The sequence below is a fragment of the Schistocerca serialis genome, chromosome 3, assembly GCF_023864345.2.
Source record: "Schistocerca serialis cubense isolate TAMUIC-IGC-003099 chromosome 3, iqSchSeri2.2, whole genome shotgun sequence".
NCBI lineage: Eukaryota > Metazoa > Arthropoda > Insecta > Orthoptera > Acrididae > Schistocerca > Schistocerca serialis.
The window spans coordinates 81,395,780-81,418,617 of record NC_064640.1 but is presented as its reverse complement, the minus strand read 5'-3'; the positions used below and the strand labels follow the sequence as shown (position 1 = coordinate 81,418,617).

The window sequence follows — 22,838 nt, the reverse complement described above, 5'->3', positions numbered from 1 at the left end:
TTAACTAAAAGGATGTTTTTGGCTCAGAAATGGGCAGCTTGCGCAATAAGTAGTGTAAATTCATGAACCTCTTGTCAACCCCTGTCCACGAGTCCGGGTATTTTCACAATGGCCTCTCAATACATATTTTCTTTACTGTCATTTCTTGTTTACAGTATCAGCTTATTTCCAAGAATAAGCAGCTTTCACTCAGTTAATACTTGGCGGAAATCAAACTTGCATTTGAATTGGACTTCCTTAACTCTTGTGCAGAAAGGTGTGCAGTATACTGCTGCATCCATTTGCAATAACCTACTGCCGAAATTCAAACATCTTTGCAGTAATCCACACATGTTCAAATTGAAACTGAAGAGTTTCCTCATGGGTCACTCCTCCTATTCTGTCGAGGCAGTCCTTGAAAAATTAAGCTGATTCTTGTTTTATTGTTGATTGTGTTACTTAAACTTGTGGGTAGACTTTTTTTGGGTTCATAAACATTTTATTTTTATCTGTTATTACTTTTATGTTGTAATTTCATGTACTGAAATATTCCATGACCTTGGAGATTTGCTCCTCAATTTAATCCTACGGAACTTGATGTGTAAATAAAATAAAAATAAAACCTCAACTTCGACCTCATTAGGGATAATATTTTTGTCAACTGCAATGAACATTCCCCTTACAATGGGTAGTACATCTATACCTAATACAACTGATCTCAAGGAATTCACATTCAGTGAAATAATTTCAAATCATTTCATACAGTTGTGGATTATCAAAAGTGTCTGTTCTTTCAGACATGCATGTGAGTACCCCTATCCCATGTTCTTCAATCTGTATGTTAAGTAAAACAGGAGAAAGAAGGAGAAATTTGAAAAACGCATGAAGGCAGGGTAAGTAATAAAAACTGTGAGGTTTGCCAATAATATGTCAGGGATAGGAAAGGGTGAACTGAACACAATGATTAGTGCCTTGAAAAGAGGTTATAAGATGAATACCAACTAAAGTCAAGTAAGAGAAGGGGAATGCAGTTCAACTAAATCAGTCAATGTGGATGCGAAATGAGACCTAAAAGTAGTAGATGAGCTTTGCTATAAGAGCAACAAAATAATTGACAATGTCCAAAGTTGAGAGGACACAAAAAGCTCACCAGCAATAATGGCAGTGTGCTGTTGAAGAACAGAAGTTTGTTAAAACTGTATATAAATTCAAGTGTTAGAAAGTCTTCCATGAAAGTAAGTATCTGAAGTGTAGCCATACATGGAAGTAAAACATGGTCAATAAACAGCTCAGACAAGAAGTGACTACAAACACTTGAAACATGGTGCTACGAAAGAATGCTGAAAATTTGATGGGCAGGTTGGATAACTAATGAAGAGTTACCAAATCGAACTGGGGAGAAAATAAATTTAGGGCACAACTTGGCTAAAACAAGGGAGAAGTTGATGGGCACATCCTGAGATATCAAAGAGTCCTTAGTTTGATAATCCACATCTATGCTGCACAAGCAACCTTATGGTGTGTGGCAGTGGTTAATTTGTGTACCACTAACTATCTCTTGATATTTCTCTTGTTATTCTTCTTGGTCCTTTGGCTCAGAGCCTAAACTGATGAACTGATGCATCTCTCTTGGTATCCTATCACACGTCATTCACTTTACACAACTGTTACACTTACACCTTACTGAGCCTATCTGCTACTGTAAAGGTACTTCCTTAACCATCTTACTGATCTCTTCACTTCCTTCTCCTTCTCCCTCCCCCCCCCCCCCCCTCTCTCTCTCTCTCTCTCTCTCTCTCTCTCTCTCTCTCTCTCTCCCCCCCCCCTCCAGCCTTCCCCCTCCCCCTAGCATTTATCCCATCATACGGAGTCCATTGTTTTTCAAGATTTGTCACATTTATGTTATTTTACCTTTGTGGTATCTGTTTAGATGAGTGTGGAAAACTGCCTAAAAGCCACACACAGGCTGACAGGCTATCAGACTAACAAACATTAATCTGCTGTAAAGATTCAGTTTGGATCGGGCTCCCCTCTCCGTTCCACACACTACCATGCTGCACTTCAAGCTATGAGTAGCTCTGTTACTCCCACTCTGTGCCTGTGAAATTTCATTTATATACTTGTATCTTGTTTAAATACCTTTTCTTTATTGCCCAAGTTTCAGAAGCATTTATCAGAATAGATACGTAGTAGGATCAAGCATCTTTATCCCACATCAACCTCTTGACACTTCTTAGAAATGCTGCTGCTTTCATCTCTGTCTCACCAATTTATCATTTCTTCCACTTGTTTCCACTGTGCTTCCATGATATTTTAACATGTCATTATATTTCAGTTGTTCCCCTTCCAATATGAGTTCTGCAGTAGTCCTCTCCCTCTTCCTGGTCATTGTTGCTTCATCTTCCTTATTCCCCCAAACCTCCTCTCTATGTCACCCTTTTTATTATGTCATCCACAACAAACACAAAAAGTAAGGATCAAAGTGCACTTCCCTATTTTAAACCCCTTCTCTGCTTTGCCCAGTCTTTTAACTCATTTTATACTTTACCATAACTTGTATTTCAGTTATATATTTCTGTCAATTGCAGATTTTTGCATGCCCTTGTTCTTCAGACCTTCCCAAGCCTTATTATGGCACACTGCCTTACACCTTCTCAAGATCCAGAAAGAGCATCAGCAAATCTTGCCCATAATCATAATGTCTCTCTTTAAGCTGTCTTAAGACAGATATAAGGTCTATTACTGACCTCCCTGGCCTGAAGTCACAGAATTACAGACCAATACATCAAACCCCATCTGTTGCTAGAATCTGAAAGATACTCTGTATTTCAATGCATGAAGTTCCCTGGAGGAAAAGAAGGTTCTGTCCAGGGATCTCCAGGGATCAGTATGGATTTTACATTGACTCATCATTTACATTCTACCAGGACTTTGAGGTAGTAGAATGTCATCTCATGTTACATATGTAACTGTGATGCTCTTTTCACTGCAGTTTTTTTCCCCCACTTGGATTTCTAAGGATTGAAATAATTCCAAGATGCATCATGCATACTTTGTGATCAATAAAGTCATTCCTCCCTGCTGTATGACTTTATGACTTTTTATGCAACCTAGCCAGCTTAACTACAGATTCACACATATTTAGAGCAAAAGTATTCGAAGAAGACTGCTTAACAATTATGCTGTATGTCATAACCAAAATTTATATTCCAGAGTCTTTTAATTTACAAAAGAGCACAGAAATATAACTTACCTTCTGCAACATTTCACATGGTGATCTCCATGTAATTCTCTCAAGTTTGAGAAATCCTACAGAGAACCATAGAGCAAGCATTTCTTTCAGTGTGATGTTCAGCTGTTGGAGTGATGGGAGCAAAGGATTCCCCACTTCGGTCTCAGAAATAAGTGACTGTAATACATAACACAATGGACATCAGAAGCTTTGTATTACAGTAGCTAAACTAAAAGTCTTTAAAATTAGCACATGTAAAACTGAACACTTGAAACAGTTATGATTAACCACGGAATGTTGTTGAATAATATACATACCACAATGAAAGAAGCAAGGAAAAGTACAGAAATATACACACAGGGCATATAACAATAATGGGAGTCTGAAAAAAACAGAAGCTAAAAACTGTTTCCATTAGAAAAACACTATTCAAATTTTGTACTTTAAAACCCTGCTCAGTAACACATTTTCACAGTTATCTTTCTTGTCGGACAGCACAAATGATACCTTTGTCCACTGTTAATGAAGACCTTGGCCCCCAAAATTCTCACAAACACACTCACACCATCAAGAAGGGATTGTATGAAAAGAGAGTAAAACTTTAAAATAGCCAACTGCAAAAACTTTTAAACCAGCTTAGATTTGCTAGTGCAAATGACAGAGGCTCTAAAAGAGAATTACCCATGCTTACTTAGAGATATGAAGTATACCTCATGCATCCCAAGGGGAGATGTAAGTTAACAGTGCATCACAGATTTGTCTCAGGATGCCAGCAGTCTTTTGGCTATCTATGGGAGAGGTGTCCTTAATGAAGACAGAATATGGACTGGAGAACAGTTCATGTGTGTAACAACATAGGGAAAAAAAGGCTACTTAAGAAACTAAGTATTACAATAAATAGTCAAAACACATGGAAAATAATAAGGAATTTGAGTGGAGACAATATAATGCTCCATATAATCAAATGCAACAACACACAACATAATATATCAGGTGCTGGTGGATGGTGATGCCTCGAGAAAGAAAGACAGTAAAAAAGGAAAACAAAATCAGCAGGCATTGGGAGGGAGTTCACCTTTCTTGCATAAAAAACTTGAAAAATCTTAAATAAATAAAAAAATGGGAAAGCTACAGTACTGTATGACATCCAAATGGAACAAATTAAGAACACTGGAATTTCAAGGTGATACTGGATCCTTCAAGTATTTAATGGCTACAGTGGTGGTTGCAAAGTTTGAAAGGTTTAGAGGAAAGAAAAATAGTGCTGAAACAAAGAAAGGATCCACCTAACTCAAATAGGTTATTCTTCTATCTCACACCCGAGCCATCTTTATAAAATATTTGAGACAGCTTTGTTAAACAGACTGATACCTATTAGAGATCCCTTTCTAAACACAAACAACCAATTTTCACAACAGGTAAATCACACACAGGAAAGGTGCTAAAGCTGATACAGCATATTAAAGAGAGTGACAGGTGTTGTTTGTATGGACCTTTTGGTACACACAGTTAACCATCATAGCTTATATGTGGAATTATATGACTTCAACACAGGATACCATCTGTTAAGAATCATAAGAATTCTGCTGAGAAACAGGAGGTTCTTAGTTTGAGTCCATGCCAAGTGAAGTGAAGCTATAAAAAAACTGGCTGCCACAAGGAACTCATGCACATGCACACAAATTACCAATTAAATGGTGCAAGATCCTTTGTATATGCTGATATGGTTGGCAGCCCAAGAAAAATATTTCAAGAAGGTTGAGGTGAAACTAACTGCTTTGGAAAGAATGACATTTCTGTCAAGCAGGTGATGACAGTGATGCAATGTTTTGATAGTAATTTAGTTATTCTTAACAAAACTGCTTTTTATGAAGGAGTAAATATGAATGTGCTGGATAACTAAATTATTCTCATAAGTAACAGCAGTCTCTACTTACTATTAGAAACTTCATCTGAAGCACAAACCATCCAACACCCTATTGCAAGCTTCCAATTTTCAAAACAGAGAAGCTCAAAGGAAACAATGTCATATGGAAAGGAACTGCACTGCAGTACCACAAAGTTGGCATAGATCTGGAAGAGACCTTTTCTTCATGACACAATCAGTAAATACCAAACAAAAGGTTACAAAACTCATCAATTTTCTCTGGAAACATGTCAACCTGAAGCAGGGAAGTATATGACCAATCCTGTATGCAAATGTTTTTGTGCTTTGCTAATCAGCAGGAGGATATGCATGCAAAAAAAGGACAGGAAACCTGCTAAAATATAACTGGGTGCTTAAAAACATAAGTGGTAGACAAACTGTATTAAGTCTCTGGAACAGCACCAACATTTCAGTGATAATACAATACAATTGATGGGTAGAGGTCAACTATCTGCACCTGGGTGGGTGACATTCACTGCACAGTCACTAGCCACACCAAAACAGAAATTACTACCAAAGAGTCCTTCATAAACTATATCATCAGTTGCATATTCCCCCACCAAGTAAGAATGATGAATAGGCAGCATTAAAGAGAGAAAACTTATCTGAGAAGTTAGTTCTTGGTTCACAACATAAGTGAGCCACATGGAAAGCCCTGAACTGGCTTTGTACTGGAGTGCCAGGGACTAGAGGAGAGCTCTCTATGGAGACTATGCCATGACACATACAATGTTGAAGGCTGCCATTTGTATTTATAATACTCTAATATACATAGGCAACAGACAGCAGTTACAGTTAGAAGACAGGTTCTTTATTACAGTTCTCAAACAGTAATGTACAAAGGGTTGCAAGATCATACATCAACATGATTGCATAGACACCACTTATTTTCAGTATTCTTCTTCACTTTCTCTATTCTGATTTACCTCTATATATTACTCCTTCTTCTACTTTGACAACTTATTTTGAGCGGAAAAAAAAGAGGGTCGCAGGTCCCTCAAGCACATGCCAAAGTCATTGCACAACATGCTCCAATTTTACTTTTTCGCAAACTGTAATTATGGAAATAGTACAATGATTACTCAGAAGAATGAATTATGTAAAAAGAATACAAATGGAAAGCATTTTATAAAGGGTGATTTTTAATGTGCTGGGTACACATCACAATAGAGAAGTCTGTGTGAACATTAGCTTCCCTGGCTCTTCTTCTTATTATTTATCTATTTTTAATTATTAGGTAAAAGCTTTCATCAACCCAAGGGTCACTTTGAACACCACAATTCTGCCCTACACATGGTCCCATTAAAGGTTGTATACCATTGCCTGTGAACTGTCTTAACCGCCTGTTGTAGGGGGGACACTTTAACATGGACTCTGAACCATGGTGCAACTCAGCATTTTTCAAACTGATAAGCACTGGCAGGGGTGAAGAGTGACAGATAAAGTTCCAAGAACTGAATGTAGATTGAAGTGGAGACCTTCGGATCTGTAGTCTGACACTTAACCAATGAGCCAGCAAGTTATTGGTACTGTAGCAGTAAAGTGTACAAGACCTTGAAAGTGTGCGTGCTCTGATTCACATAGCTGGAACAGATTTTTCTTTCTACAGTTTACCTACAACTAATCAAATAGTTTATCATCAACAGACATTGCACAGAATTGATCCTCCCTGCTCTCAGTTGCAAGACAATGCCAGGCAAAGTGAGACACTTCACTTCTGCAGAGTTAATGATATTTTGTCCTGAAATCACATTTTGATCTCTGTTAACGGCTGAAACTATCTTCCCAACATTATCATCACTAGTATCTACAAAGCAAATCACTTGTATAATTTCTGATGCCTCTATTTTCTGCTAGAGCTTACAAAGGTGTGTATCTTTCCCCCTCCATCCCCCACACCAATCCCCCAGCCCACCTGCACCTCCCAGATACATATGAATGTCATAGCAGTTCATGTGCAACCTACACAGTCACTCTTATAGGCAACAATACAAGTTCTGAGAACCCACATCATAAAAAAATTACACTCAGTACTTGGAAAACTTAATTATTATTGGAGATTTATCCCAAATGTTTCAATAACAGCTACACCGTGAAATAAAGTTGGTAATTAGGACATGTCCACCCCTCCAAAGTTGCCTAACCCATTTCACTCCAGCAGACGTTTCTCCCTACGGTCTTGGTGCAGTCTGTACCATTGTGCAACTCGCTAGTCAAAACATACTACAGCCTAAGCTTCAAGGGCCTTACTACAGATATAGAAGAATTAATCACAATCTAAAGCAAAGCTCTCATAATTATTTTTGTTGTACAAGAATTGCAAAAGCATGTTTCTGAGACTATTTTGAGGTGGTCAAAAACTGAAAATCATTGCTGGCATTTTTGCATCCCTAACTATTGTATTCCCAAATGAACCCTTCAAAGACTGCACCCCTGGCCCCTCTTGTTATCAGCACAACACTTCTTCCACATCAACAGTTTGGTGTGCCAACAATGACACAGTACTATGGCTACCTGTGAGACCTGACAATAGTTCTGACACTTCTGCAAATATGTGCTGCCATACCTCTTCCTACACGTCTCACAGCAGTCTGTGCTGCAAAAGCTGGTTATTCAGGTTTTTGACAAGTGGTCACATTAACATGTCCGGACACTGTACATTTCCCTGGTTTCTCCACAGTTACACTGGACTGCTACACTTTGGCAGACAACTGGGAACACCTTGTTTCTTCTGCACTGTAACATTTTCTATAAACTGAAATATGTATTTGGAATGATTCCCAGAAGGACTGCATAAATGAGCCGTTTTGTTGGGTTAGTTGTTGATGCCCATACTACTGGGTTGTGATTTGAAAAAGTTTAATGGTTCCATCTCAGTCCTATAAGCAGCATAAGAAATAGGGGTCCATTCAGCAGAGCCCTGCTTGCCTGGATGAGCTTTATACAAGTGAGCTGCAGCAGGTGCCCCATAAGTTGCCTGCTAATGGCTGTTCCACCTCAAAAGCCATGGGCCTCATCAGTGCACAGCACAACTTGAGATTTTTTTTTATGTATAGAAAGTTACAACATCCTCATGATCTGGGCAGTTAAGACAAGATTCTAATTCCCTGTAACAAACAACATTCCACTTATGTACCGAAAAGTGGTCAATGAAGCATGCACTGAGCTTCCAATTACGGAGGCCAGGTGGCACTTACCAGTAAACAGCTCACAAAACCCAGGCTCATCTAGCACATACCCAGCTGACTAAGGTTGAGCTCCCAGAGGTGCTCACCATTTAGAACGATCCGGGAGGCACGTGTGGCTTTATCGACAATACCACGGACGCGGTGAGCATTACCCCCCATGTAGGAACATGTGAGGCAATAATGATCCTATGACTTACGTTAGAAAATATAGATTAAAGAAACGTGAACCTACATTTATAGCATCTGTAGATATAGAGAAAGCTTTTGACAAAGTTGTCTGGAATACATTCTCTGTAATTCAGAAGGTAACAGGGATAAAATACAGGGATTGAAAGGTTATCTACAACCTGTACCAAAACCAGACTGCTGTTATGCAAATTGAAGGACATGAAAGAGAAGCAGTGATTGAGAAGGGAGTGAGACAGGGTTGTAGCCTTTCCTTGATGTTATTCAATCTGTACATTGAGCAAGCAGTAAAGATAATGAAAGAAAAATCTGGAGAAGGAATTAAAGTTAAGGAAAAAGAAATAAAAAGTATAAGGTTTGCTAATGACACTGTAATTCTGGTGAAGACCGCAAAGGACTTGGAAGAGCAATTGAATGGAGTGGATAGGGCCTCATCGATAAAAGTAAAACAAGGAAAATAAAATGTAGTCGAATTTAATCATGTGATGCTATGGGAATTAGATAAGAGTAGAGTGAAGAGCTGCATCAAACCAGTCTCTGGAGTGAAGACCACAACACCGCCACAACAACATGCTGCTTACAACTAAAAACAATGTTTAAATGAATTTACACCCCAAGTTGAATACAAGATTCGTCTCATATCCTGTTATGCTTCAGTAAATCATTGTGCACTAGAAAGTGAGTGAGTGGTTTTAGACTTTTCCCTGGATAAATATTTATGGTTTGTGATATTTAAGATGGATAAAAAATGTTTATGATTTAGGTAAAAATGAAAATGAAGTCTAGTCAGGACAGATGATACATCACTGTCAAAACTGGTGAGATATCACAAGCTTTATGACAAAAGGAGTGTTAGCCACTAGAGGGAAAAACAATGCACAATGGGAGGTCCTTAAAAAAATGATGGGATGACTCATCACACAATCAATATGCAGCAGTCAGATACCAATAAAATGTTTACTAATGTTGTATACTGCTCTAGTATATGATAATCAAATAAAACAAAAAATCAGAAAGGACTACAGAGTACTTACTTACCAAGATATCGGTACGCAAGTCAACCAAAAATTTGACACCTGTTTCGAGCCGACTCACATGTGTGAAAAGCCAGGAGTAGGGTGGTGTCAAGAAGTTCCTTAATCTTTCCTCTGCCTTCAGAATCTGTGCAGTGTCACATGAAGTCTGGAAAAAAAAAAAAAAAAACAAAGCACTGGAACAATATGTGCACTTCTTTGGTTGAGAAAGTGAAAGTAATAAAAAACTGACATGTTACCTCTGAACTTGGTAAACATTCTGCTGCTTTTCTGACTGCTGTATGATCTACAGAATGCTCGGTAGACAATGCTTTGAGAAAGCCATATCTGTGAGGCTTTAGAAGACATTTGTAGGCTGCACACAAGTTTTTTACTTTACTCTGCAACACATAAAGTGACAACAAGGGACTAATTCTACTGTAATTTAACTTCAAGGAAAACAATTCATTTAAAGTATAACATGTAAAATAAAGAAAGACAACACTCTCCTGCAGTTGATTGATGTGATGCATAGAAACAGGCAATAGAAAACAGTACTTACACTAGCTTTCAAGCTCTCACTCTTTCTCTGGTGAAAGTGCATTCATTCCTTCACACAAACACACAGATGCACACACCTGCTGTGAGACTGATATATATATATTTCAAATATAAACTGTTTACCTAGCAAATAAATAGTAGTGTCATTTTATATCATATTCATGTTACTCACACTTACTGAAATATGCTTTCCATTTTTTAAAAGAAAAACAGTGAAGGCAATTATTCTACCAATTGCTAAGAAATATTATAAACCATATCATATTTCAAATGTGCCCACTACACCACCTGTGCCGCATTTTCTATTTTTGCTGTTTTCAGTTCTTATATTAATACTGAATGAATATTCTGCCCCACTCCTTTCAACATTATTCATTTGCAAGGCAAGTTCAGAAACTGACACAGCAGTTGAGCATAAAATATACACAAGAAATCATTGTGAAATAACACTTGGAGAAATAACTTACTGACATTTATAAAAATGTATTGAGTTAATAAATGACATGTTAGAATACAATCTCAACTTACTAGTTAAGATACAAACCAGTAAACCCATGATTCTTTAAAGAATCAAACTCTTATGTATAATACAGCTTCAACTGTCTGATAACTTTAAACATGAGTTCATGTGTTATATATTTGACAGGAAGTATGTATGCCATATGTAGTTAGGAAAGGTATGAAATTATGCTTACTGTTTGTCGGAAGTTGGTAGGTGTTTCATTATGAAACACTGGATGAATATAGTGTGCGTAATTTGCGCTCCATTTTAAGCAAAATCTAATTTTTCATTCATCACAATGTTTACCACATCATATTTCCTGAATTGTGTCTCATACAACAACATAATTTCGCAGGTTCATTCAGTGGGATATGTGGATACTGTCTGCAAACTACACTGCAAACAGAGTTGGTAGTAAAGAAGTAATAAATTAAAATGCCATACCTGATACTTAAGTTTGACTGCATCATACCTCTTAATAAGTAGATTATGACAGCATTTCAAATTTGGCAATAATTATGCGAAATATTGAAAATCAAATTTTTGTTGCCCTTGGCAGCCATTAGATAGGCAACCTGCAACTGGAAACTGGGTTCCAGGGTTACAATTTAGTAATAAAGATAGCAATAAAATGCTGCATAAATAATAACTTAAATTTCCTTCCTTTTATTTAAAAATCATGTAATTACTGTCATCATATTCAGTTAAAGTTAGAAAGGGGGATGGGGAATGCTCTGACAGAAAAAATAAAGGCAATTAACATGTTTTATTCGTTTTCTGCTGCTTACACCAAAAATTTACAGTTACATATTAAAGAGAAATGCAACATAATAAAGCAAGAACAAATTTATACAATTCCTAACTGTAACAGAGCAACCTCCTCTCTCTCTCTCTCTCTCTCTCTCTCTCTCTCTCTCTCTCTCTCTCTCTCTCTCTCTTTCTCTCTCTCCCCCCCCCCCCTCCTCCTCCTCCCCCCCCCAACCCCCTCTCCCTCTGAATTTAATTTTTATCATACGAGGTGGGGGGTACTACTTCAATTTTGAATAACTAATTTTTAAGCTCATGCTGAATATTTCAGTATTTTAATTCATCTCAGACAGATTTTCTGGTGCTTATATTATGTGCTGAGGTCTGTGACTGTTCTTGTCTGTCATTTTTTGAATGAGCATGACTATAGGCCCTAGAATCCTTCATGAGATATCTTTGGAAAATCAAGCTTTTAAGACCCTTCCTTTCTCTTCACAATTAAAGGCGAATACCGAGACTGTATTACTATTTCATTTTTGCCTGTAAGAGTGCAGGTAAACTGAATTTATGAATTCTTGTGTTGGATAGCATATTAACAATAGCATTAACCATGCATGTCATAAACCCAGCTTAACTAATGCTCTTCATTAATTTTAGGCAGAGGTTTTCCAATTAAAGTTAGCTTGGAGGAATAACAGAGATTCCACAGCGGTGGGACTGAACCACAGCCTGTATTTTTTATCAGAGGATGATCGATACTGGCCAAAACTGGTAATTTGATTAGAAACAAATGTGACTGTGCCAGGTAATTAAATTATTTTCTAATTCATTATGTTACTTTTGAGCAAAAGGTCTGGTATTACATTTCAGTCCTGTGTGTGCACATCTGAAATAATAACTAACAATGCAAATCGAAGATAATTTGTAGTATATTTATCAAAAACAAGCAAGTACCCACAACAGAATGATCTACATCTACACACATGTACTCTGCAAACCACTGTCAGTTGCATGACAGAGGGTACTTGCATTGTATCACGTTAGGATTTCTTCCTATTCTATTCACATTTGCCTAAATGCCTCTTTGCATGCTGTAACTAGTCTAGCCTTGTCTTCACAGTTCCTATGGGCATGATACATAGGGGCTGAGTATATTTCTAGATTCTTTATTTAATAATGGTACTGGCAACTTTCTAAATAGGAATTCACATGATAATTCCCATATATCTTCAAGCGACAGTCAATTCAGGTTTTTTAACATTTCCCTGGTGCTCTTCCATGAGACAAACAAAACTGTGACCAATTGTGCCACCTTTCGTTGTATACAATCAGTATCCACTGTCAGTCCTATTTTATAATGTCCCCACAGGCTTGCATTTTCCCAGTATTCTGACAACGAACCAAAGCCTGTCATCTGAATTATCTATGACAGCCAATGTGATCATTTCATTTCATATCACCACAAATTATTACATGCCGGTACTTGTATGAGTTGACTCATTCAACCAGTAACTTAAAGATATTTGTGAACCTTTTTTCAGATAACCCCTCTTTGCAGATCTTCTTTTTCCTCATCTTATTCCTTGTCTTCTGGGGGTCAGCATATTATTCTGCATTTGGCAGTGTTAGTGGTAGTGGGTGGCCAGATGCCCTTCGTGTCACCACCCATTCTTCCTCTGGGACAGAATTTGTGTACCTCATCTGCCTGCAACTAGTGTTGTCAATGTGAAAGTGTGAAAATGTTTTCAAAATGTTTGAGAGTAATGTAACTGAGGGGTGAAGTGGCTACCAGCCTGGGGTTCACCACGTCAGATGTGAGAAATAGCCTAAAAACCACACCCAGACCGGCTGGCACACCAGCCCTTGTCTTTAACTGCTAGGCAGATTCGAGCCACAGCCAGCATATCTCCCCGTAGCCCAGATATGGTGTGCTAAAATATGTAGCTGTCCAGGTGGGTCCCTCCCTCTACCATTATATGTAAAACTCTGAGTTTACTGTTTACTACTAAGTATCCCAGATCAATAAAATACAACATCGACAACAAGAGCCCCAAAACACTTCTCTCAGTCACACCTTAATTTACTTCTACACCTATCTATGACTCTCCATCCAAGGCAACATGCTGCATCCTCACTAACAGGAAATTCATAATCCAGTCAAAAACTTTGCTTGACAACCCATACAATCACGTTTTTCATAAAAAGCATAAGCATGGTGCAGAGTCAAATGCTTCTCAAATGTCAAAAAACACTCAAACACTTAATTTCCTTTGATCCATGGCTTTCAGCGTGTCATGCAAGAAAAGTGAGAATTGAACTTTGCAAGACCAATGTTTTTGGAATCTGTGTGGGTTGGCATTTTGTTCAAGATACCTCATCACACGTGAGTTCAAAATATGATCTAAAATTATACAACAGATGGGCATCAATGAAATTCATTGATAGTTGACAGATTTTTTCTGTTACTCTTCTTGTAGACATTTGTGACCTGTGCTTTCTTCCAACCACTGGGTATAGCTTTTTGTTTGAGGTATCTACTCTATATTATGGTTAAAATCTAATTCCATGAGGCCATGGAGTGTTGTTAATTTTAGCAATTCCCACAGTTTCTCAAAGGCACTTACACTAATACCTGTATCACTCATTTTTGAAGTGGTGAGAAAATTGAACTGGGCCACTACTTCTGCATTTTCCTTTGTAAAGGAGTGATAAAAACTGAGTTCAGCATTATGGATTACCTCAAAGAAAATGACCTATTGACACATAGTCAGTATGGATATGGAAAATATCATTCTTATGAAACACAATTAGGTCTTTATCCACATGAAGTAATGAGAGCTATTGATAGGAGATCTCAAAATGACTTCATATTTCTAGATGGCTTTTGATACAGTTCCTTACAAGTGGCTTCTATTCAAATTGCACTCCAAAGGTGCAACATCTCAATTGTGTGACTGGATTGGCACAGTATATGGTAACTGATGGCAATTCACTGTGTAAAACATAAGCGATACCTGGTGTTCCCCAAGGAAATGTTATAGGCCCTCTGTTGATCCTAATGTATATGAACAATTTAGGAAACAATCAGAGTAGTACTCTTACATTGTTTGCAGCTGATACTGCCACTTATTCTCATCTTAACTCATGATCACAACCAATTGCAAAATGATTCACACAAGATATCTGTATGGTGCAAAAAAGTGGCAAGTGACGGGGAACAGTGCGGTCATTGGTCGCATCGATCGGATTAGGGAAGGAAGTTGGCCGTGCCCTTTCAAAGGAACCATCCCGGCACTTGCCTGGATTAGAGAAATCACGGAAATCCTAAATCAGGATGGCCGAACGTGGGATCGAACCGTTGTCCTCCCGAATGCAAGTCCAGTGTAGTGGCAACTGACTCTAAATAATGAAAAGTGCGAGGTGATCCACATGAGTTTGAAACTATACTCAAATTTCAATCACCAACTTTCTCCTCCAAATGCAAAAATATTTTGTTAACACCCAACTATATACATCATGAAAGGGTTAACATAATAAAGCAAAAGAAATCAGAGCTCCCATAGAAAGTGCCCATTTTTCTCATGGGCATTTTGAGAGTGGAACAGTAGAGAAATAGCTTGAAGGTGGTTCGGTGAACCCTCTGCCTGGCACTTAATTGTGAACTCCAGAGTAGTCATGCAGATGCAGATTTATATTTCTGTTTTTGGTTTGTTACCCTCAATTTCAGATTCTGTGTCATCCATTAGTTTCTGAACACTAATCTTGGTGCCACCAAAATCTTTTATACATGACCAGAATTTCTTGGGGTTTTGTGAGAGATCTTTTCATAAGATTTTGTTATGGTAGTCACTGAAGGCTTCACTCATTGCCCTTTTGAGAGCCCAATGCAGTTCATTCAGTATCTCTCTCTATAGGCTTATGTTTTGTTTTGCACCTATTATGCAGTAGTCACTGTTCCTTTGGAACTTTTTGTACAGTGACTGTATTCCGTGGAGGATACCTTCCATCCTGCACAGTTCTAATTCACGCATGTCTATCCAGTGCTTGGTCAACTATTCTTTTGAACTTGGAGCACATTTCCTTTACAAGTTCTACCATAGAGGTAAATGGATTGACTTTCTCTTTGATGTATGACACAATTGCATCTTTATCTAGCTTACTAAATATGTGAATCTTTCTGCTTGTTTAGTTTCCATTTGTACATTAATAATCATTGCTGTTACTAATGGGTCATGGTTACTGAAACTATTTTCAATCAGGATATTTTCGAAGAGGACCAGCATATTTGTTGCCATTAAATCTAATATATTTCCATTATGAGTGAGTTTCTGTTTTCAGGGAAAGCATTTAGTGTTATTTCACAGGATGTCATGTCCTAGGAACCAATTATAAGTTAATGTTGTCTACTACCTCTACTGATACAGAGAGTTGTTCATGCAACTTTGCATGTAGTTTCAATTTCTGTTTTGGTGGATTTGAGTTTCTTCTCTATTAGTAAAAATACACCACCTCAATTTCCTATTAGCCTATCCTTTCCACACTCACTTAGATTTACCCCAGAAATCACACTGCTATCAAAGTCAGGTGTTAGCAAGCTTTCTGTTCCTAGTATTATATGAGCCCTACTGCTCTTCAGGGCTGCTTTAATAACCAATTGCTGTGAGATTAACATGGAAATGATACTCTCTGCATTTTGTTCTGTAGATAAAAACCTTGAACTTGCTGTGTGTACCATTCCATAATATTTTAAATTCCGCATGATGATATCACAGTTCACACACTCAAAAGTCTTAGCCAAGTCACACAATATTCTCAGCAGTAACAATTTTTGAATTATTGATTCTAGTATATCACCTGTCAAAGTAAATATAGCCTGTTCAGCTCACCGATCTTTTTGAAATCCAAAGTGTCTGGTATACAGTGTTTTCTTGTACTAACTGTGATCTTCTCTAAAAGTTTTGAAAATTCTGGCAATGAGACGGGTGGTAATTCTTTACTAACATTCTATCTCTTTTTTTGTGAAATGGCTTGGAAAATAGCATGTTTAAGTCTGGACATATAGACTGCACATGGTGGCATTCCATGTTGCCTCCCATGGATATGATGCACTTATCTCTGACAGAGGAGCAACAGGGACTGATACCCACATGAGTTACAGGACCTATGTTAAATCCTAGTGTATCAGTGCAACATTGCGTTCTTACACATCCCAATTTGACATGTACTTCCGTGATGGTTTACGAGGTGACAAATCCATTCTTACCGCTCAGTTGAGCTCGGCTGGCAAGGCCACACCAGAAGATTTCCCAGTTTTCTACTCGGGTTACTAGAGCAGTATGATCTTTTCTAGCATATACCATCTCATATGGTGGAAGCAACTCTGGTATATATGGTACACACTTTAGAATTGCACACAGCTATAACCTAAGGTATATAAACATATCAGTCAGTATGATGGCTGTTCACATAATAACTTAACATCTTACTGACAGTATGATGGACACACTCCATTCTTCCGTTTCGCTGGGAGTGGCTAGTTCTGAGCTATTGGATCTGCAATAGATGGCGTAGCTGCTTAAGCAACTCTGACATAATGTTTATCCCCTGATCTGTATCTATTGTCAGAAATGCCAAACTCTAGTAATCAGTTGTGTACTGTGGCATTTGCCACCATACTCGCTTGTTGATTCGGGATTGTAACAGTTGCAACATAGTGTGAAAAGTGATCTATTGAGGTTAACACGTAGTGATTACCCACCGGTGTTAGGTTGACCAGACCTAAAATGTCCATGCCCATCACTTAGAATGGCTTGTATGCCTCCAGGAACCTTTGAAACAGTACTCACTGGTGACTGAGATTGTCACATTGTGTGCTTGGCATACAATTTGTCACATACTGATTGATATCCTGCTTCCTTGCCCTCCACCAATTTGCTCAGCTATTCAACTAACAATTTTTATTCAGCCCCCAAGACTTGCTAATATGACGTCACATGCTTCCCTCAACAATTCATCCTTCAAAGCAACAGATACCAATATGCATGCCTCGTACTTCATCATCCTATACAAGAGCCCCTCATGTGTTGTGAACTGTGGCTGCGTTCTAAATAACTGGCAGACCACTACCCAACAGCATTCTCTCATGCTCTGGGCCCAATGCTGGCTGCAGCCTGCAGCCCATTTATCAGCAGAGTTCACCTGCAGCAGTTCTAGTGCAGCCCAGGATTCCAATTGGACATCAACCCAGTGCAGCCTTGGACACCAACTGGACAGCAACCTAGACACCAGCCAGACATCACCTAGGATGTCATCACCTGCCTGAGCCCATTGGCATCTGTCCATCCCAGCAGCTGCCGTTGGTTGGGGATCTTGTATCCCATCAGCTGCCAGCACTCTGCCAACTTCCCAACAGCTAGGTTGCACCCCAAGCCCAACTGGACACTGGTCAGCCATCGGTTGCCAGCAATTTGCCAACATCCCATCCACCACACATCAACAAAGCTGGACACCATCTAGGACATCGACCAAATGCTGACCAAGGACCTCAAGCCATACTAAAGTTGAGAGATTTTATCATTCTACGCAAAGTGGCTATTACTTTACATTTCACACCAGAACTGTGAACTGTTCATTTGTATGTTTACCAATAAATGTGATTCTTTCATTGTACCCCAGGAGCCAACTATATTACATGGTGTTCTTGTACTACATAATGGCAAAAGTTGGTGGTGAGATGGCCCAAACCTGCCGCAGTGCACAAGTTGGTAAAGCTTCTGTTGAATGTGACCCAACACAACTTGTCTCATTCAGCACTGCTATCCTGCCTAATGGCTGCCCTCCACCAGCTGTGGCCAATGTTGCACGTGCTTTTGGCTGAAAGCCTGCATCTGTGGCCTGCCTACCTTCTGAGGATGGCTCACCATCCATTCCACCACATGCCCATTCAGGGCACTTGTCTGGTGTTGTTACCTCAGAGCTTGACTGCAGCCATGTCCTAACCCAGACATTGCTGCCCTGGATTTTCCCATCAGCTGCAAGCATTTTGCCAATGTCCGATCAGCCAGACTGCCTCTGACTGCACAGATAGCACCATGTTCCACGCTGCACTTCCTGTCATCATTTCCCATGTCTTAATGCACAATCCTACTGCTGGTTTTGCACCAGGACTGTAGGCTCACATTTCTCGCATTTGGAACTGCTCTGCTTCCAGCCTGCCTCACAGTCACCAGCTTGATTTTTCTTCCGCCAGCATCAAGCTGCTCTTATTTACTTATTTGCTATTTTCCTTTAGTCTGTTAACTATATAAAAGAACAGACTGAATGTAGCAGATGAATTGGCATGAATATAGTAAATAATATTTTAATGCAATTTCAAATATGTTGGTAATAACTAAGCATAATGCTGTTTAAAAGAAAAATCTACATAGGTAACATAAAAACTGTTCACCCAGAATCCAGAAGAGATACGCTGGTCAATTACATTATGCAGCATTGGCGACCACAAATTATGTAATTTATAATTCTGGGCTAAACCATTATACAACACTACACTACATTACGGTACTTGGTATCAGAAAGAAGTTGGATTTCTCATCTGTCTAGATGGTTAGCCCCTGACACACTGTGGCGCAACTCAGGATTCACAGGGGCTGGGCTGCACTGCTGTGCCACCCAAGGTGTAGAAATTGGGAGATGGCTGTCAGGGTCTCAGGAAATCACTCCTGACCCTCCCCATTGCTCATCTCCTCACTGCTTCCAAAAGATTGTTGTAGGTGGATGTTCTGCCATGGCGTATCTTGTTATCATGATGTATGGATTCTTCTTGGTCATCTCTCAGCCACGTAGGCTTGCAGTTCATAAGCTCATATTTTAGCTATCAGCGAGTTCAGCTTATGCCACAGTCCTCATTCCTTATTGTATTGTAGGCTGTTGCATTTTCAAATGCATTCCTGGCTTGGTCTGTAACATCTTGTCTAATTGCACATTCCCAGATGATGTGATCCGGGTTGCAGATTGCTCCACATTTACAAGTGTCTGTGATGCACTGTTGTATTTTAGTAAGTAACTGGGATATGGTCCAAGTCCCAACAGGTAGTGTATAGCTCCGTTGGTAGGAAGGAAGTACATCATTCTTGTTCTTTCTTTTATATTAGAAAGGAACTGGTAGGTTCTCTTGCCTGTTTCTGCCCTGTCCCAGATTTCTTGTCATGCAAGCTTTTATTTACTTATTTAATATGGCTCTTGTGCCCAGTATCTCCTCTGCTGGAGCTTTTTGAGGCAGTATCGTGCGCCTCTCTTTCTTACTGCTAGGTCTAGAGGTAGCAAGCCTAATATCACCAGCAGCACCTCAGTCAGTGTTGTTCTATATGCCCCTGTCAGGTGAAGGGGTATACTTCTCTGTACTCACCATGTAGCCTGTGCTGTTCTTACCCTTCTGGCTCTACGAGCCCAACCACTCAACCCATAGTCCACAACAGCGAGTAAGAGTGAACTGTGGCACATTCTTATAGCAATCAGTGGCAGCTGAAAACCTCTTTGGCCAGTCGTTGCTATTTTATTTAGAATTTTAATACCACTCTGGCAGATGATTTCTACAGCTTTGCTTCAGCTGCTGGCACGATTTGTGTCTGCCACTAGCATGGCTCTCCATTCACCTGCCGTCATGGCTCTCCATTCACCCACCGGCACAGCTCTCCATCTGTCTACTGACATGGCTCTTCATTCTGCCTCCAACATGGCTCTCCATTCTGCCGCCAGCACGGCTTTGCTGTCTGCCAGTGGCACGGCTCCTTACCCAGTCTGACGCCTACTTCTGGACAAGTCTTCAGTTTTCAGTTTTTGTGCCTAATTGTTGCACGTTTCCTTTTCTGTGTCTCATCAGTAGACAGGTTTTCCACTCTCACTTCAGTGCCAATTTCTGTGCCAGTTTCCAATCCAATTGTTCTTTATGTACTGTGGGTATTAGTAAGCCCTCCAGGGCACTTAAATTTCTCTCAGATCTTTACAAAACCATTACACTAACCCACTGTCCCTAAATTACTTCCCCAGGTACAAAAAGATACACAGGAGGGTACTGCAAAAAGTCATTCAATGACAAAATAATACATAAAAACAGTGTGGTATGGAATGTCATAAAACATTAAACTGGAAGAGGCAGATACAAGTATAACAACACACAAAAGAAAGATGGCTGTGTGTTATGTTTTAGTCCATTTATTGGCATTATATTACTTTGAAAAATCCTACATCATTGTGAAATGATCTTGGATGAATAAAAAAATAAGTAAATGCCAGTAGAAAAATAAAAAATCCTCACAAATTGGCAAATTTTATAAATGATTATTTCTCTCGTATTGCAGAAAAGTTGCAAGCAAATTCTTCATAAAACATGTGGTACCCACAATGAATTATATAGCAAGCTCAATGATGATGTTTCCCACAAGAGTGCGTGAAATCTGGAAGACAATAAACAAATTACAAAATTACATCAGCATGCATTTATTTATTTATTCATCCTTCGACCATTCAGTACAACCCTGTAGAACATGTCAGATACATCATAAGAATAATATAAAACATTTAGAAAGTAGCACAGGATTAGAAGACAACAGGGCAGGAAGATGAGGTGGGTCAACCCGAGCATTCAATACCTCTCATCTGTTTTGAACCACGATGTAACTGTGTCGTGTTGTTTTGTATGAGTCATGGTGGCTTGGCATCTTTGAAATAAATCACATTTGAAGAAGGCATGTTTGACTATGTGGTGGCGCACTCTTATGTGGAATGTTTGTGTTTCCAAATTGTTTGTCAGTGCTGTTAGTAAAATTGGACTCACTGAGTGCTTTTGTGGTGGTGGTGATGATGATGATGATGATGATAATTATTATTATTATTTTTCTTTCCTGTCTCAGACGTTATGTCTGGTTAAAAATGGAAAGTGACGCGGACCTTGATCAAGTGTGACTTCCTTTTAACTGTACGGAATATGTTACATTGCATTTAGGAACTTTCGGGTAATTGAACATGTATCAATAATTATAGATTTCTGTAGTTGTATATATACGTTTGGATGTAGCTGTATTGCGTTGATGTACTGGTGGATATTGTGTGGTATGACTCCTGTAGTTGATAGTATAATTGATATGATGTCAACTTTATCCTGATGCCACATGTCTTTGACTTCCTCAGCCAGATGGATGTATTTTTCAATTTTTTCTCCTGTTTTCTTCTGTATATTTGTTGTATTGGGTATGGATATTTCGATTAGTTGTGTTAATTTCTTCTTTTTATTGGTGAGTATGATGTCAGGTTTGTTATGTGGTGTTGTTTTATCTGTTATAATGGTTCTGTTCCAGTATAATTTGTATTCATCATTCTCCAGTACATTTTGTGGTGCATACTTGTATGTGGGAACATGTTGTTTTATAAGTTTATGTTGTAAGGCAAGCTGTTGATGTATTATTTTTGCTACATTGTCATGTCTTCTGGGGTATTCTGTATTTGCTAGTATTGTACATCCACTTGTGATGTGATCTACTGTTTCTATTTGTTGTTTGCAAAGTCTGCATTTATCTGTTGTGGTACTGGGATCTTTAATAATATGCTTGCTGTAATATCTGGTGTTTATTGTTTGAGCCTCTATTGCAATCATGAATCCTTCTGTCTCACTGTATATATTGCCGTTTCTTAGCCATGTGTTGGATGTGTCTTGATCAATGTGTGGCTGTGTTAGATGATACGGGTGCTTGCCATGTGGTGTTTTCTTTTTCCAATTTACTTTCTTCGTATCTGTTGATGTTATGTGATCTAAAGGGTTGTAGAAGTGGTTATGAAATTGCAGTGGTGTAGCCGATGTATTTATATGAGTGATTGCTTTGTGTATTTTGCTAGTTTCTGCTCGTTCTATAAAGAATTTTCTTAAATTGCCTACCTGTCCATAATGTAGGTTTTTTATGTCGATAAATCCCCTTCCTTTCTGCTTAATGTGAATCTTTCTGTTGCTGAATGTATGTGATGTATTCCATATTTGTGGCATTGTGATCGTGTAAGTGTATTGAGTGCTTCTAGGTCTGTGTTACTCCATTTCACTACTCCAAATGAGTAGGTCAATATTGGTATAGCATAAGTATTTATAGCTTTTGTCTTGTTTCTTGCTGTCAATTCTGTTTCCAGTATTTTTGTTAGTCTTTGTCTATATTTTTCTTTTAGTTCTTCTTTAATATTTGTATTATCTATTCCTATTTTTTGTCTGTATCCTAGATATTTATAGGCATCTGTTTTTTCCATCGCTTCTATGTAGTCGTTGTGGTTATCCAATATGTAATCTTCTTGTTTAGTGTGTTTTCCCTTGACTATGCTATTTTTCTTACATTTGTCTGTTCCAAAGGCCATATTTATATCATTGCTGAATACTTCTGTTATCTTTAGTAATTGGCTGATTTGTTGCTGCCAGTAGTTTTAGATCATCCATGTATAGCAAATGTGTGATTTTGTGTTGGTATGT

General features: G+C 38.6%; 1 protein-coding gene across 3 annotated transcripts in view; it reads right to left on the bottom strand.

Annotated features, from left to right (window-relative positions):
- The window catches only part of LOC126469746 (malonyl-CoA decarboxylase, mitochondrial-like), a 91,882-nt gene that overhangs the window by 62,161 nt on the left and 6,883 nt on the right, over positions 1-22,838 (bottom strand). For all 3 annotated transcript variants that reach the window (XM_050096960.1, XM_050096959.1, XM_050096957.1), the window contains 3 exons: positions 9,786-9,926; positions 9,551-9,694; positions 3,233-3,388 (listed from right to left, as the gene is read on the bottom strand). In XM_050096960.1, the coding sequence (XP_049952917.1) occupies positions 3,233-3,388; positions 9,551-9,694; positions 9,786-9,926 (441 nt within the window). The remainder of the gene's footprint in view (positions 1-3,232; positions 3,389-9,550; positions 9,695-9,785; positions 9,927-22,838) is intronic.